Source organism: Myxocyprinus asiaticus, chromosome 5, assembly GCF_019703515.2.
Source record: "Myxocyprinus asiaticus isolate MX2 ecotype Aquarium Trade chromosome 5, UBuf_Myxa_2, whole genome shotgun sequence".
NCBI lineage: Eukaryota > Metazoa > Chordata > Actinopteri > Cypriniformes > Catostomidae > Myxocyprinus > Myxocyprinus asiaticus.
This window is the reverse complement of record NC_059348.1, coordinates 34,546,132-34,561,923: the sequence shown is the minus strand read 5'-3', so window position 1 is coordinate 34,561,923 and position 15,792 is coordinate 34,546,132. Positions and strand designations below refer to the sequence as shown.

Sequence of the window (15,792 nt, the reverse complement as noted above, 5' to 3'; positions counted from 1 at the left end):
CTGATGGAATAATTGCCAGCAGTGTCTAGTTCTTAAAAGTATTCAAAGTCCAGGTGGAACTTTGATTGTCGAACTTTAAATTTGTTACCATCTTGAAAGATGGCAAGACAACATCATTGTGAATTATAATACTTTTAATTCTGTTAGAACAATATCAAACATTTAAATGGTTTGGCTCTGTTTGTTTTCTTCCAGTTACAGAGTGAAACGGTAAGTTAGTATAGAATAAACAAATACATGTAGACAAAGCACATTGGAGTTTTCTTCCTCTAAAGTGTTTTTAGGGAACAAAGGAAAATAATTGCTTCTGTGGAAGAACACTTTTGGGGAAGTACAATTTCTGTGCACATAGACAAACAGGATTTATAGTGCAGAAGACTCACCCTTAGTTCATCATCTTAAAGCAGATGATGATTGTTTATAGTTGTGATGTGGATTGTAGATCTAGTGTCAATACCTTTTAGGGACAATTGTTGAAAAGTATTTCTCCCTTGCTTGTAAAAAAACAAACAAAAAAAACAGATTGTAATTCACAGATTTCTTTATATCAGATTTCTTAGTTGGGCTGTCAGTTGGTAATTGATTTGAAAAATAATTGGCATATCATGTAATTAATTTGATTAAATATGTAATTGTTTGACAGCCTTTTTAGTAATTCTGAGACTTTAAACATCCAACACTGTACCATTTGCTGTCCCTTAGAGTGCACCATTACAGCTAATTATGAGCTTCAAAGTGAAAGCAGGTGAATGTGCTGAGCTGATTGTGATGGGCATGATCAGTTGCCAAACTCAGTCTCTTAAACAAGTCACATAGCACAGGGTGTGCCTGTGGGTTTCAGGCTAACTCTTTTAGAGATCCCCACTGTGATTTTGCAAACATGACATATTCAAAATCAATCAAACCACAATCAGTATTCAAAAATGTGTTCTTTGTGGCGATTTTATGTGTTGATAGTGACTCCGGACCACTCCGATTAGCCAGGACCCCCACCCCTCCTGATGATGAAAGCCCAGACAGCAGCCCAGCTGCCAGCCCCAACCACACACTGAGGCCCATCTCCCCAGGCCCTCCTCGACCCAAATCCCCTACACAGGTAGGTCTCAAAACACATCCAAGACAGTTGTCAGGATTGTTCTTGTGCTACACATAATCACAACAATTGCACAATGTCTGTATGCTTCTTTTATATTTATTAAGTGAACTGAACTACTCTAATGACAGTAGACCATAGGCTGCCTTCTTATAAACATGTTTATGTTATTGGTTTCTGTACCATTCTGGATGAAGATACAAATAGTAAGGAAGTTTGTAGCTCATTGATTATGTATAGCACTAAAAGATGTAGATACTGCCATTCTTGATCAGTAGTTAGTTTGTGATGGCACACGTGAGTAGGATAGGCAATTATATGAAAAGGAGCTGAAGAGGACACCTAGTTAATTGTATTTGTACAATATGAAGTGTTGCATTGTAATTATATGTAGTAGCTCTTCAACAAGCTGTTCTTTAATATTTCACATGCATAATTGTTATCATACACCATCAGTTCAAGATGGGACCTCCAAAACCTCCTCCTCCAAAAGCTACTCCAACTAGGGAGCTGCAACAAGAGCAGATAATAGACCTGTTCGATGGAGGCTTTCCAGAAATCAGTGTTTCCTCACCACAGGTTAATGTACATTCACAGGAATCTTACTTTCTCAGTAAAATGTACAGTTAAGAGAAAAAATATGAGTAAATAAATGTTTTTACGCAATATTTGACACAATATTAGGACAGATCTAATAGTAAGTCTGATTTATTTTTATGTTCTTGTTCTAGCCAAACGAGAAACCCGGAGAATCTCTCCTGGACTTAGATTTTGATCCGTTTAAGCCTGATGCCAATACACCTATCGGGCAGACCCAGTCACCCATATCTCAGGTCCTTCTTCACTCTCTACTATGCTTTATTGCATTACATTTACACATGCAGTGAAAGGTTTTATTTATAGACAGTCATCAGTCAAATTAAACATGAATGGATTAGCAATCTTTATGATTTTTCTATTGTTATTGATCAAGCATCTTTTAACCACCCTGACATAAATAAGTGCAGCTCAACTTTTTGCATATTTTTGTTTTCTCACAGACACTACCTTGGGATCTTTGGGCGGTGAGTCAGCTTCTTTTGAATATGTGCTTTCATCTATGTGGACTGATGTAAAGGAGAAAAAACATACTGGCAGAATCCTATCTGGTGCCAAAAGCAATGCCCTAGATTTGTACACTGTTGAAACAATACGTTTCCACTGACATGAAATATGAATGTATCGTTATATTTTCATGACATCTTACATAATTATGCTCAAGCTGAGAATGAATTTGACAGCAAATATCTCTGATATCTCTCTTCATTTCTAGGGAAATGCAGAACCTGCGCAGCCTGTAAGTAATGACCGTCAAGAGTGTCCGGGTAGAAAACCATTTTTAAATGTAATTAAAGCAGCCTTTTAAAAAACACAGTTAACTTAATCTTAAATGGTTATTTAATCCTAAATGCTACAAATTAAATGAATACACTTGTTTGCCATTTCTCCAGTGTAACATTGCCTCCCAGTTGAAACATTCATGTTCTCTAATTCTCAGTTAAAATATTCCTGTTTAGTCTCTCTAATCTATGCTGCCCTGCAAAGGGAAAACGCAACTAGAGATTTGGTCAAAATTTAATTGACCAAAATTGGGTCTCTTGGACTATGATCTGTCCTGTGATAGATGGGTTTAGCTCAACTATGCTCCGATCAGAAAAACAGTGAGAATGGCTGGACAATAATAAAAAATAAAAAAAATAAAAATAAAAATAAAAAAAAAAAACATAATGACATTTTTCTGTTTTAGTGTTGCCATAATCACTGTGTTTTGGCTGTATATGGAAATATGGCTGACTTTGAAAAATACACCTTCTCTTTGCATCCCCTCCTCTGATGGCCCCCAGTCAGACTCTGAGCTGTAGTCATGATGAGGGACTTGTTGGAGACAGTAACCACTCTCAAATTGTTTTTTCTGATCAGGCTACCGATGCTGGCTTCACTGCCAGTTGGGCCGCGGACTTTAGCTCTCCATCGGCTTTGGGTGCAGAGGAATCTGGAAATATTCAGCCTGCAGTGGACGGGCAGGGCTGGCCACCCGCTGAGGGCTGGCCCACAGAGGCAGTACCACAGCCTCAGGGAGAGGCAGCCACAGATGAGGTTAGAGCCTGGGATATGGAAAACAATCCTGAGCCAAACCCAGACTGTGATCCTTGTAATGTGGGGGGTGGCGAGGCCGAGCAGCAGCCAGAACAGGGACAGGAGGGTGTAAAGGAAGGGCAGACAGACTGGGCAACAAATCAAGTGGAGTGGGCAGAAGAAAAGACAGAGGAGAGAGGGGCAGAAAAGACAGGGGGTTTGCAACCCCTGCCCGGGATCATATTCATCAATGAGTTTGGTCAGGAGATTCTGGAGGTCACAGAGGGACATGAGCAGGATCTTCATCATGGTCATGATGGGGAAGAAGGCTCCATATGGGGTCTGTCTAGTCAGGTCGAGCTAGATGGATCAGGGTCAGAGTATGAGACTGCTGAAGAGTGGGGGGATGTCCCAGGACAGAACAGGGGGAGGGTCAGTGTTGATGATGAGATTGAATCTGCAGAGAATGAGAATCCAGGTGTAGCACCAGAACAAGGCAAGCCCATGGCCCAAGAGTGCTTCGCAGACTGTGGTACGGCTGGCAGTGTCCCAAAGGAAATTACCCCTACTGACTCTGGGTTTGGTGGTGATGCATTTGCCACCAACTGGGATCAGCCTGTAGAGATGCCTGTGAATCCTGAAGAAGCAGCAGCTTGTGTCTCAGAGCTTGAGCAAAAGAGCTCAGATAAGCCTTTATTAGACCCAGCTGATCCAGCCCAGAGCCTAGATGACACTCAGAGCGGGGAAAATACATCTCAAGATGTCCTTGAACCTACTCAGAGTTCAGACCCATTTGGCACTGAAGGCAATGACCCATTTGGTACAGGGAATGATCCTTTTGCCACAACAGGGAGCGACCCATTTGGTACTGGAAACGATCCATTCGCCAACTCAGAGAAAGACCCTTTTGGAGAATCTGAAGCAGATTCATTTAAGCCTTCTGAGGAAGATTCCACTGGCTTTTCTGGGAGTGACCCATTTGCAACAACAGGCAGTGATCTTTTCTTTACACAAGGGATAACAACAGAGAGCCAGAAAAGTGGGTTTGATTCAGATCCATTTGCAGAGACCCATGAAGGAGGTACAGGAGGTTGGGCAGCTGACCCATTTGCCAGTGAATTCACATCAGACCCTTTTACTTCTGGGAGCAATTATGACCCATTTGCTGATGGTAACACATCTGATCTTTTTGCCATTGAAAGCAGCAGGGATCGATTTACCAAAAAGAACAACCAGGGCTGGGCAGGGACTTGGGAATCTACAGGGTCAAAGGAGTTGGGTGGAGAAGGAAAAGACTCTAATGTCTTTGATGACAAAAATGGACATCCCAATGGGTTTGCCCAGTGGGCAGCCTTTCCTGCACCATCTGCTGACTCCAGTGGAGAGAACTCCAGTAAGGGCTCCTGGCAAGAGGTGAGCGACAGCAGTGGTTTCTTCTCTTCTGATGGCCAGGGAAACTTCACAGCTGGCTGGCCTAGTGAGGCTGGTCAGCCTCAAGACCACTCTGCCTCCTTCCCTGGGCAAAATAATACCTCTGTTCCTAAAGGTACCATCGCAGAGGACCAAGTCTGTCATAAAGAGCCTGAGAATTCAGACCTCTCTGAAGACGAAGTTGCAAACCGGAGATATGGAAAGTTGTACCAAGAAATAAGTACAGAGCTGGAAGAGGTACCTGACTTCCTGCCTCTCTGCTTGGCTTAGTATAGAGTAGACTGCAGTGAAAATATTCCCCTCTTTTCCTGCCCACAGATGAAGTAACGTTTTCCTGCTACAAAAACCCTTCGGACCCTGGAACCCCTCCCACAGTCCACAGCCCCAAGCCCTCTTCTCCTCTCTCTCCTTTGCTTGCTTTAAATGTTCATTAGTGGTACTAATATAAAGTAGTATTTCCAGTCTTCCTGAGTTCCACAATTAAAATACAGTTCTTTGAGTGTTTACATGCTAATTACTTATTCAATTTGGTTTAGGTGTCCAGCAAGACTTTTAATGGATTTTCTAAGGTAACTAGGAAATTAGAAAGCTTGATTAAAGTAATTTTCCAGGTTCAATACAAGTTAAGCTCAATTGACAGCATTTGTGGCATAGTTTTGATTGCCACAAAAAAAAAATTAATTAAACTCATCTGTCCTTTTCTTAAAAAAAAGCAAAAAATGAGGTTACAGTGAGGCACAATGGAAGTAAATGGGGCAGATTTAGCGTCACACTAAAACCATGTTAACACATATTGTTTAAGTCTTGTGACTATACTTTTCAAACAGTGAGTATTTCAGTGTTAACAGATTGGCCCCATCCACTTTCATTGCAAGTGCCTCACTAAGCCAGGTTTGTGCTTGTTATTTTTTAAAGAGAAGGAGGGACAAGTAAAAATTAATTATTGTGATAATCAACATTATGCCACAAATGCTGCTGACTAAACTTGACTTGTATTAAACCCGGCATATTCCTTTAAGATTTTTAATAGACTAATGGATAATTCATAATTATATTATGAATTGCTGTCAATGTGGCCAAACTCAAAAGTAATTTTGGCCGAAGTGATTGTGTTAGCATAATACATTTTTTTTAGCTCTGTTTTTAGTTCTCAGAGGTCCTGAAAAAATAGAAGAGGTTTAAAACTTCTTGATTTTTACATAATCTGATTTTCAAATTTTACATACATTTTTAATGATGGTTTGAGCATTTTTTAAGGGCACTGCATTAAAATGTCTCTTAAAAAGAGACCCTAAGCCTAAGGATTTTAAAAAAACATCATAATTTGACAGCTTAAACAGCTGGTCCATTTTAAGGAATGTTTTATTTTATTATTTTTTATTATTTTTAAGGATATCAATTTGTTTTCCATCATGCATCATGATTAAGATAAATTTATCAAATGATGACATTAATTTTTACTATGAAAAAGAATCTGATCTTTAAAAAAAGAATAGTGACCATGCTTTAATACACCTAATGCTGTTTCATATCTAATTCTACTAATTCCAGATTCCTGAAACATCCATTCAAATATTTCAGGAATTACTGGATATACAAAAATATCCAGTCTAACAAAGCTGGTAATGTGCTTCAGATTTCATACAAGTATGATTTGCTGACCTCTGTCCTATATTCTTTATTTTATCTTTTTAGGATGCAACAGTCCCAACATTTGCCACCGAATTTGATAAAATGGTGAGTTGACAATCTTTTGATTGTAAAGATTTTGAGATTAACAATTTTTACCATCCCTCAAATAACACAACTGCTCATCATAATCCATGGGAGTCAATGTTCCATAAATGTGTCTGTTTAATATCATTCTTTGTTATTTTTTATTTTGTTTTATGTTTTCAGTTACCCAAAAAGTTTTCATACATAGATTTCATATGTGTTTTTGTAAGAAATCATTTTGTTTTCTTGCTTTCCCTGATTGTGCTGCATCATGTTCTAAGTGCATCTGTCCTTGTTTGTTTGAAGATTACTGTGGTGTTATAAACTAATAGGCTTTGATACTGGTCCACTGAGAAAAGTGCCATTGGATGGTCTTCCTGATTTTATTCTTGTAAATGTATGAAGTCTGAGGCTCAGGCCCCAGAGGGTGATGTAACTGAAGGAGAAGGTGAAGCAGTCCCATCTTCAGTACCTGAGAGTGTTGAGAGCCCAGTCACTACTCCCCCTACAGACACCCAACCAGAGGAGACCACTGCCTCAAGCCCCCCTACAGAGGCAGCCTCTGTGAGTGACAGTAAAGTGTCATACTTTCAACATCACAAATATCACCATTGCCACCATTGTCAACATCGTTGTCATCATCAATGTTCCATCAATGCTCTACAATTTTTGTTTCTGTTACCATTGTCAACACAACATCATCATCAGTGTCATCATGATCATCAACATTTTTGCTTTTGAAATCTGTTGTTTTAATCATTTTCATCACAACGTCATCAGCATCATCACCTTCATCTTCTTCAATCAGTGCTACATTATGACTCATTATGTGCTCATTATGACCAGTTTCAATGTATCATTTTCATTTTATGTTATGGATATATACAGTACATGTATCTGCTCATATTAACATGATCAAATATAAGCTGGAGCCATTGATGCTATCCTGTGCACTGTGTTGTTGATAAAGAGCCCTGTAGTGTCTCCTGTGTGTGCTGAGACTGAAGCAGCTGAGCAGATTGATATATGTGCTTTAAACTCCTGATAACATACCAGCTTATGGTGCCAGTATCATCCCTTTGATTTCACTGTGTAACAAATGTTTTTTGTTTTTTAGTAGTAAGTGTTATTTCTTAATTGCTTATGCCTCAAAAGTATAGAAAATGGCTATTATTCCACACAAACTTTGCTTTTCTGACCAGGACAGTGATATTTTGAAATTTACCATATGTTTCATAGGTTGTTTTTTTTCTGACTTTAAGTGAACGAAAAGACACAAATTCGCCCGTTTTCTCATTGGAAATAGGTAAATTTCAAAATATCACTGTCCTGGTCACAAAAGCAAAGTTTGTGGAGAATAATAGACATTTTCTATACTTTTGAGGCATAAGCAATTAGGAAATATCACTTACTACCCAGGAGCAAAAATTGTGTTACATAGTGTGTAATGGAAAAAAAGCTGTCTAGATCATCGGTTCCAGGTTATGTATAGGCTATATATATTTTTAAACTCGTTTCTGGGTGAGAATTAATTAGGTGCCATTTGACGTTCCTTTTTTCTATAATATTGCATTGCATACCAGCGCAGTGGTTGTCTGTTTGTCGTATTTTATTTTCTCTTTTCCAGTGGTCATATTTTTATAGTATTTCACTTTTTTATGTTTTTTAAAAGTTTTTGAAATTATTTTCTTTGTGTTAATACACAGATCTTGTAGTTTTTTTGTGACATCAATGTGTTGTTTTTATTTTGTTAAACAATAATTGTTTTGCTTTGCTTATATTATTATTTATGTTACTTTTCTTAATATACATATCTTATTTTTCTTGCACTTATTGTAGAAATGTTGTTTAGCTGATTTAAATATTTCTTTTTTTGTGTGTTGTGTATTGGATAAAAAAAAGTTACAATATTTAAAGGTTATTTTGACAGACTATTAAGAGAATCATGGAGTTGATCTTAAAATTACAATAGCATTATTGTTTAAAATATTGACACTATTTTCAGAAAGACTTGGTTGAACCTGAGAATTGTATTGGTCTCAACCATTCTTTAGCTCCCAACTGAGGATATGGAAAAGGAGCAACCCAACCAAGAAGCACCGGTAATTATAACTTAAATGGCATACTGTAAGAGAAACTCAAGTCATATGCAGCATTGTTACAGCATATGAGCTTGGTTTTGTATCTAGCAAAATCTTTTTTTCTTTTCTTTTTCTTTTTTTTATTATGAAGAAACATCAAGTCAGAATCTTAAAGCTTTTGTGCATAAACACTAAACTTTATTTTTTAAGCAGCTGTAAAGCAACCAAATGAATGATTTATGTGATTTGAGATTTGATAGAAAACCAGTGGTGTTATCTGGAAGGATGACAGAAAATGGAAATAACATGAATGTGAGTTTTTTATTTGTATGCAGGAATCTTCTCCAGTTCTAGAAGCAGAGGAGTCACCTGCAGAGGCGACTCTGGTAATTTCATTGCTACAAACAATGCCTTTCAATGATTAAATCAGTATTCCACAGTATTTTGTAAGGCTGCCTAAAAATGTGCTTCATGTGGCATAATATTATTTAACATGACTAAATCAACCTGAATACATTAGGGACACCAAAGAAAGTAATTTAATATAACAATTGCACCGTACCACTTTTACAATACTTTATCAGATCTCTACTTCTTCCATGATCACATAACTTGTTAGATAAAAGGTTTGTACAGGCATCCAGTAAGTAGTAACAAGCTACCACTTCCCCAGAAGGGAAGCTAAACCCTGACATGACAAGAGACATATGTGTTGACTCATCAGTGCAGTATGTGTCATTATTAATTTGAATAAATAAATGTGTAATCATGCTGATAATCACGTTTCTTTGTGTGTAGGCTACTGCAGAAGATAAAGAGTCTCCCATTGAAGAGACTCCGGTAACTATTTAAGTCTAATTGATTAAACAACGTATTACACTTTTATTGTCATGGTTAAAACAAGAACACTCCTGTTATGTTTTTTGTTTTTTTTCCCCCAATGATTGCTCTCTAAATGAGACGTAACATAAATGCTGTTGAGATGTTATTTTATATTTGTTTTGTCTCATCATGAAGCCATATCCACATTTATTTATTTATTTTAATTAAAGCACTGATTTTATCAGATATTTCCAGACTAGCAAGTTTTCAATTTCCATTATTATATAGAATACCTTATATTATGGTAATATTCAGATATTAAATAGTGTCTTTTGAGTCCCTTGGCTTCATATGAAACAGAACTTGTTGTGGTTACTAAGTTGATGCCTGAAAAAAAAAAAAAAAAATGGAACAGGATGGTAGCCACACGCGTTATTGTTTTCATTCTCATGTCTTGCAGAGTATTTTTTAACAGTATGTGTTGGTGGATGAATACTTCTGACATGCACTGACAGTTATCAAAACCTCTGACCCATCTTTTTGTATTTGTATGTTTTATTTTAAGTTGTTAAAGGTACAATCAGCTGTTGCAACATCTGTCAGACCGTAAACTGCAACACAATAAAAACACCTTCCAGCAATAGCTTTTTCTCTCACATAATTCTTTGTTCTAATTCCAAACACAAAGCTTTGTTTTTAGATCTAGACTTAATTAGTCTTACGGTGACACTGTTGTCTTTTCTGTTACAATAGTTTTAAACCACATTACCACATACTGTAAGGTTGCAAACACTACACCCAATTGCACAGATTTGATGAGAACTCCCATGCTTACTGAACCTTCAAACAGTGTTTTTTTTTTTTTTTTTTTTTTTTTTAGCTGATAACTATTATTACCCCTCTCACCCTCCATTGACCATTTTCGGTTTCCATGGTGACTCCATCCTCTGGGCAAATATGTAATATTTTCCCATTGTTAGCTTGTCAATATAATCTATGCACACATGTGTACTTGAATCTGAATTGAGCATAGATTTGAAAGAGTGTTTTGAAATGTATTGCTTGCACTTTATGTCAAGAATGGGTTTCATTTTGCAATTATTTTTTAAAGCCGTTGAAGTTTAGTTTGACAATTATATTGTTTAGTTACCCTAGTAGTAGGGGAGCAGTTCCAGTAATTTTGTCTCATGTACAGTACATACTGTCAACTAGATCATATAGTCACTATGATCTGAGGAATGTTCACCCATATTACTACTTCATCCAATAGGCAGTGCTCACCCACTATGAATCATGATTCCCCAGTCCTTCATACTGTCTGGTGAACCTTTCCATAGTCAAAGCACTTGACTGCTGGTGAAACTCATGTCAGTTTGTTTGGAGAACTGGCTATTCATCACCTCCACGTCAGTTTTAACCACGGTGGTTAAACTGATCCCCATACCCCTCATTGTGACATTCGGAGTGCACCCCTCCTTGGTGCTATGCACCAATCCATCCACATGGTTGGCTGTGTTAAGTATTCAAACACTGGCTCTCACTCCTGGGCACCTCTTCTAGACTGTAGATGCCAAACCAGAGGAAGAGGCCAGTTCAACAGAAGCCAAACCAGGAGATCCTGACAATATTGAGCCCAAACCAGGAGATGAACCAGATCATGTTGAGCCCAAACCAAGAGATGAACCAGATAATGTTGAGCCCAAACCATCAGATGAACCAGATAATGTTGAATCCATACCAGGAGATGTTCCTGATAATGTTGAACCCCAACCAGGGGATGAAACCAGTAAGGAGGGGGCCTCAAAGAATGGGAAAGAGGAGGTAGATATTCTGTTATTCTGCACTTTGGTATGCAGACCATTGACACCTACCAGGTTTCATTGTGTAACCAATTTGGTCATTAGAGAGAACACAGATTTGCAATTGGAATGCTTAAAAACAAAGCTTCTATGTTGAGAATTTGTTATAACTTGATGTGATGTCTCGATGTCTAAATTATTATTCTTTTAACCAGTTATGTTTTCAGTTAATCACATATTCTCTTGAGTGTGTATTATTATTATTATTATTATTATTATTATTATATACCTGTATGTATTTTGTGTATGTGTATTTTCTAAATGTGTCAAGTGATTCATCAAAAGTATTCTTGTAAATGTTCCCTTTAAGACTGTATGAAAATCAAGATGTCAGCGTTCCATGCAACATGTCAGTGATGTCATTTCTTTGCCTCCCCTCAGGAGAAGATGCCTATTCCTTCTGTTGTCATTGAGCCTGCCTCTAGTAACGAGGGTGACGATGACCGTGATTGTGATATCATATCTCCATCAGCAACCAGTGACAATGGCATGATACCAGAATGCCAGACAACCAAAGAATCCTCTGGAATGCCGCCTCGTTTTCTTTTCAAGGTCATTATACAACAACAGAACATTGACATATAGAAAGAATAAATGGAAAAAGAACAGAGCTTGTGTGTGCTTGTAGATTCATTCTAGTTTCTTGTTCTAATCCTGTCCTGTAGGTTGAAACGATGCATGATTTTGATGCAGCAAACCCAGATGAACTGGAGCTGAAGAAAGGGGACATTGTTTTGGTAGTACCTACAGAGCTGTCTGAAGATCAGGTGTGATTTGTCTTGATATTCCAATATTCATTCTGTAGTGCTATAGACTTTAGAGTTGTTGCTGCAGGCTACATGTTTTTATTCCATACAAACTTAAATATTTGGATTTCTGTGGTGTATTCATCATTGTTGCAAATTCTGCTAATTTAAAGTTATCACCAAGATAACATCGTTAGCGTTTATATGCACAAGCATATGAACTACCAAAAATCAGCTTCAGTCAGGATCACTTCTGTCAAATAAATACTAACTTGAATACTTGAATGAGTAGCCTACTTCACTGATTTGTAGACAGTTAAAGCATCTGTTGGTGTTGGCAGTATGGTTCTGTTCTGGAATTACAAAGAGCACAGAATAACAGGACAAATGTTAAGATAACTAAAGGCAAAGATGTCATTCGAGAGGTGGAGCTGGGGATGGATGAAGGTGTTAAAGGGATAGTTCACCCAAAAATTACAATTCTCTAATAATTTTCTCACCTTCATGCCATCCCAGATGTGTATGACTTTCTTTTTTCTGCAGAACACAAATTATGATTTTTAAAAGAATATTTGAGCTCTGTAGGTCCATACAATGCAAGTGAAGGGGTGCCAAAATTTTTACACTCAAAAAAGCTCATAAAGGCATCATAAAAGTAATCCAAATGACACCAGTGTTTTAATCCATCTTTTCAGAAGTGGGTGTGATTCAAAACATTGATATGTTGTAATGTTTTATTCACTTGTTTCTGATTCATCTCCATGACCTGCACAACAGCTCCTGCCTTGTCATTAGTGAAGTACACGATGCGCTGTTTTTGTTTATGGTATGGTTATACTGTATAGTCACAGGGTTAGTTTGATCATTGTAACTGATCTCACGACAGTGAAGTGGCCGAACTAGGTTGAGATCGCTCAGTTTCTGTACAGTTTCACCCTCTAATAGCAGCACAGTGGACAGAGTAATGTGTGTGTGTGGGACTGCGCTTATTGGCTATTTTAAAAAATGGCACGAGCCGTTCAACTAGTCCCGCCCCAACTTCATGTGTCATAAGCCAGCTATGCTTTTCAAGGCACTTCATGGGGACTTTAAGTCATTTTTTGCTAGAAAATCTTCTCTCTGCCCAGTAGGGGGTGATATGCACAAAGAATGTGAATCACCAAAAACACAAGAAGAATGTGAAAGTTAAAGTGGAGATTGACTGAGAAGGGAGGAGAAAAGGACTTAAATACTGATCTGTTTCTCACCCATATCGCTTCTGAAGATATTGATTTAACCACTGGAGTCTTATGGATTACTTTAATGCTGACTTTGTGATTTTTGGAGTTTCAAAGTTTTGGCACCCATTCACTTGCTTTGTATGGACCAAAAGAGCTGAGAATTTCTTCTAATAATCTTCATTTGAGTTCAGCAGATGAAAGAAAGTCATACATCTTGTATGGAATAAGGGTGAGTAAATGATGAGAGAATTTTCATTTTTGGGTGAACTATTCCTTTAAATACAACTTGAGGCAGCAGAGAGAATGAATGAAGGGAGGACTTAAAATGGACAACTTTGACTGGAGTCTGAATTGGGTTGGTAGACGTCATGATCAGCTAAGCGTCGACTGATTGCAAGCTTGACTAATGTGACATGTCTGAACTAACGCTGTGCTTGATTTGTCCAATAATTGCATTATGATACTCAAAGTAATTTTAATGGTCTCTTTATTATGTCTTTAGGATGCTGGTTGGCTCACTGGCATCAAAGAGAGTGAGTGGTTACTGCTGGGTGCCTCGGCTCAGAAAGGACTGTTTCCTGAAAACTTTACACAGCGTCTGGATTAAATGACATCGGTGTGTTGTGAGAAGGCATATGGATCTGGACGTTTGCAGACAGACCCACCCACCATGAAGTCTGGTGTACTGATGACAACTGTCAATCAGACTGGGCAGGAAATAACACACTCAACAAAATGAAGCAAGTGGAGACACAAATACTTACTCAGAGCATAAAGAAAATAACCAAGCATGACGTGATAATATGGTCAACCTTTATCGCAAAACCCAGATATACCTGTTTTTGTTTGTTTCCCTGTGAGCAGCAACGAATTGATGTATGCTTTGTTGGAACTCTGGTGACCGCCACATGTAATCCCTGTCTGTTTAAAGAAGAACTAAAGTGAAAGTTTACTCCCTAAAGACAAAAAATACCTTACCCTCTCTGCACCAAGTGTATTGTATTGACTTTGTTGCTCTGCAGCGAATTTTATCAGAATTTGTAGTGATATAATCTATTTAACCATTCTAAGTGTTACACAGGACTTAGGTGTTTTCTTTAAGATATTTCAGATTTAAATGTTACATTGCATCATTGTTAGTGTTCTCTGTAGTTTCGCGGCTGGCCGTACGCGGCTATGGTGGTGGTATTTGGCATATTTGATATTGACGTTGTTACGGACAAGACTTTCAGTGTTTATGCCAAATTAATCGAAATCCTGATGAATATGGATATCTGGTGAGTTTACAGCATGAGAAATGTTCTGAGAAGAAATCTAAAATAATGCACCGGGCAAATACAGCTTCACAAAACACAAAATGTAGCTCCCTGTAAGTACTGATATGATGTCATATTCACAAATACATAAATACAGAACTTATCCTTGAATGGATATGGAAATATTAATTTGTGAATGATGTTTTATGTTTGGAGAAATTGTATTTATTCAACTTATATTTTTATGCTAATGATCAGTGGGAGAGTTGGGGTGGGAAATCTAAAAAAAGAAAACTGCAATATATGTGATAGAGTAATCATGTTTTCATCATTTGGTTCTGAGACAAGAACAGCATCACTCCTGTGTTTGTATTGTTAGCCTCACTGTAGAGCATTCTGTGATTTACATATCTGTACTAATTTACCTATAAAGTGAATAAAGAATAGTTTGTATGAGTTTTGGTTCATCTTAAGGAGTCGAATACCATATCAATATCTGAAGGTGGTTTCATCAAAAGTATGCTTATCTTTCATATTTATCTTCCAGCACACAGCAATAAACTCCACAGATAATGCTGCATATGATTTACATTTTTTAAATTCCAACAGATGTGTCAAACATACTGCCAATTGCTTCAAGAATCATATATCACTTGTTTTATAACAACCGGTCAGTGTTAGTGCTTTATGAGCCATGTTAGTAGCTGCAGTAGTAGCAGTTTAGTTGACTTGGTAAAAGTACAGTTTAATTTATTTTTTATTTGTAATGACACTCGAATTTCACAAGGGGGAGACATTGGTCTTACTCTATCCATTTTTGAGTCGTGTGTGACTTTTTCCAGTGAGCTACATCAGTAGTGTGTTATTAAAGCCCTGGAGTGCCAACTAAAAAAGAATGAATAAATAAATGATCAATCTTCTAAATTGAAAATAAAAATGTGAATAAATAAACCAATTTATAAATGGACAAATAAATAGACACGTTTAAATTTATTCAATTCGTTTAAAAATGAATAAATATATTGAACAATTTAATTGTGCATTAATAAATTGTGTATTTCATTCATGTTTTAAAATGTAATTAAATGTAACATTAAAATAGCATATTAAAAAGTCATTTTAAATACATACATACATACATATATATATATATATATATATATATATATATATATATATATATATATATATATATATATAATTCAAATAGCATTTGGCAATAGCTTTTCTTAATTCATTTTCCAGTTGCTTTTCTTCATCTTTTTCTTCTTTTTCTATTACTTTGACTTTTCTTTTTCCATTTGACAATCGTGTTTAAAAATGCCATTGGACAGTTGACTCGTGGGAGCAACCAATGAACTCTTGACTCAGTTTTAAGACACACCCCCTCTCCCACTTGACACTCGAAGATGTGAGATGGCCTGTCATTGGACAATTATTTCTAGAGGTATGG

The 15,792-nt window shown here is 37.1% G+C and overlaps 1 protein-coding gene across 13 annotated transcripts in view; it reads left to right on the top strand.

The window, feature by feature from the left end:
* Positions 1–14,792, top strand: part of LOC127441029 (amphiphysin-like) — a 30,771-nt gene extending 15,979 nt beyond the window's left edge. Inside the window, exons 10-26 of one of the 13 annotated variants that reach the window (XM_051698149.1) lie at positions 196–210; positions 958–1,096; positions 1,550–1,678; positions 1,825–1,926; positions 2,134–2,157; positions 2,406–2,477; positions 3,053–3,229; positions 5,176–5,208; positions 6,335–6,376; positions 6,761–6,919; positions 8,410–8,457; positions 8,772–8,822; positions 9,235–9,276; positions 10,819–11,079; positions 11,499–11,669; positions 11,783–11,884; positions 13,586–14,792. In XM_051698149.1, coding sequence (XP_051554109.1) covers positions 196–210; positions 958–1,096; positions 1,550–1,678; positions 1,825–1,926; positions 2,134–2,157; positions 2,406–2,477; positions 3,053–3,229; positions 5,176–5,208; positions 6,335–6,376; positions 6,761–6,919; positions 8,410–8,457; positions 8,772–8,822; positions 9,235–9,276; positions 10,819–11,079; positions 11,499–11,669; positions 11,783–11,884; positions 13,586–13,690 — 1,672 coding nt within the window. In that variant the 3' untranslated portion in view covers positions 13,691–14,792. The other 12 variants (XM_051698151.1, XM_051698155.1, XM_051698158.1 and 9 more) reach the window with 12 other exon arrangements.
* The last annotated feature ends 1,000 nt before the right edge of the window (positions 14,793–15,792 follow it).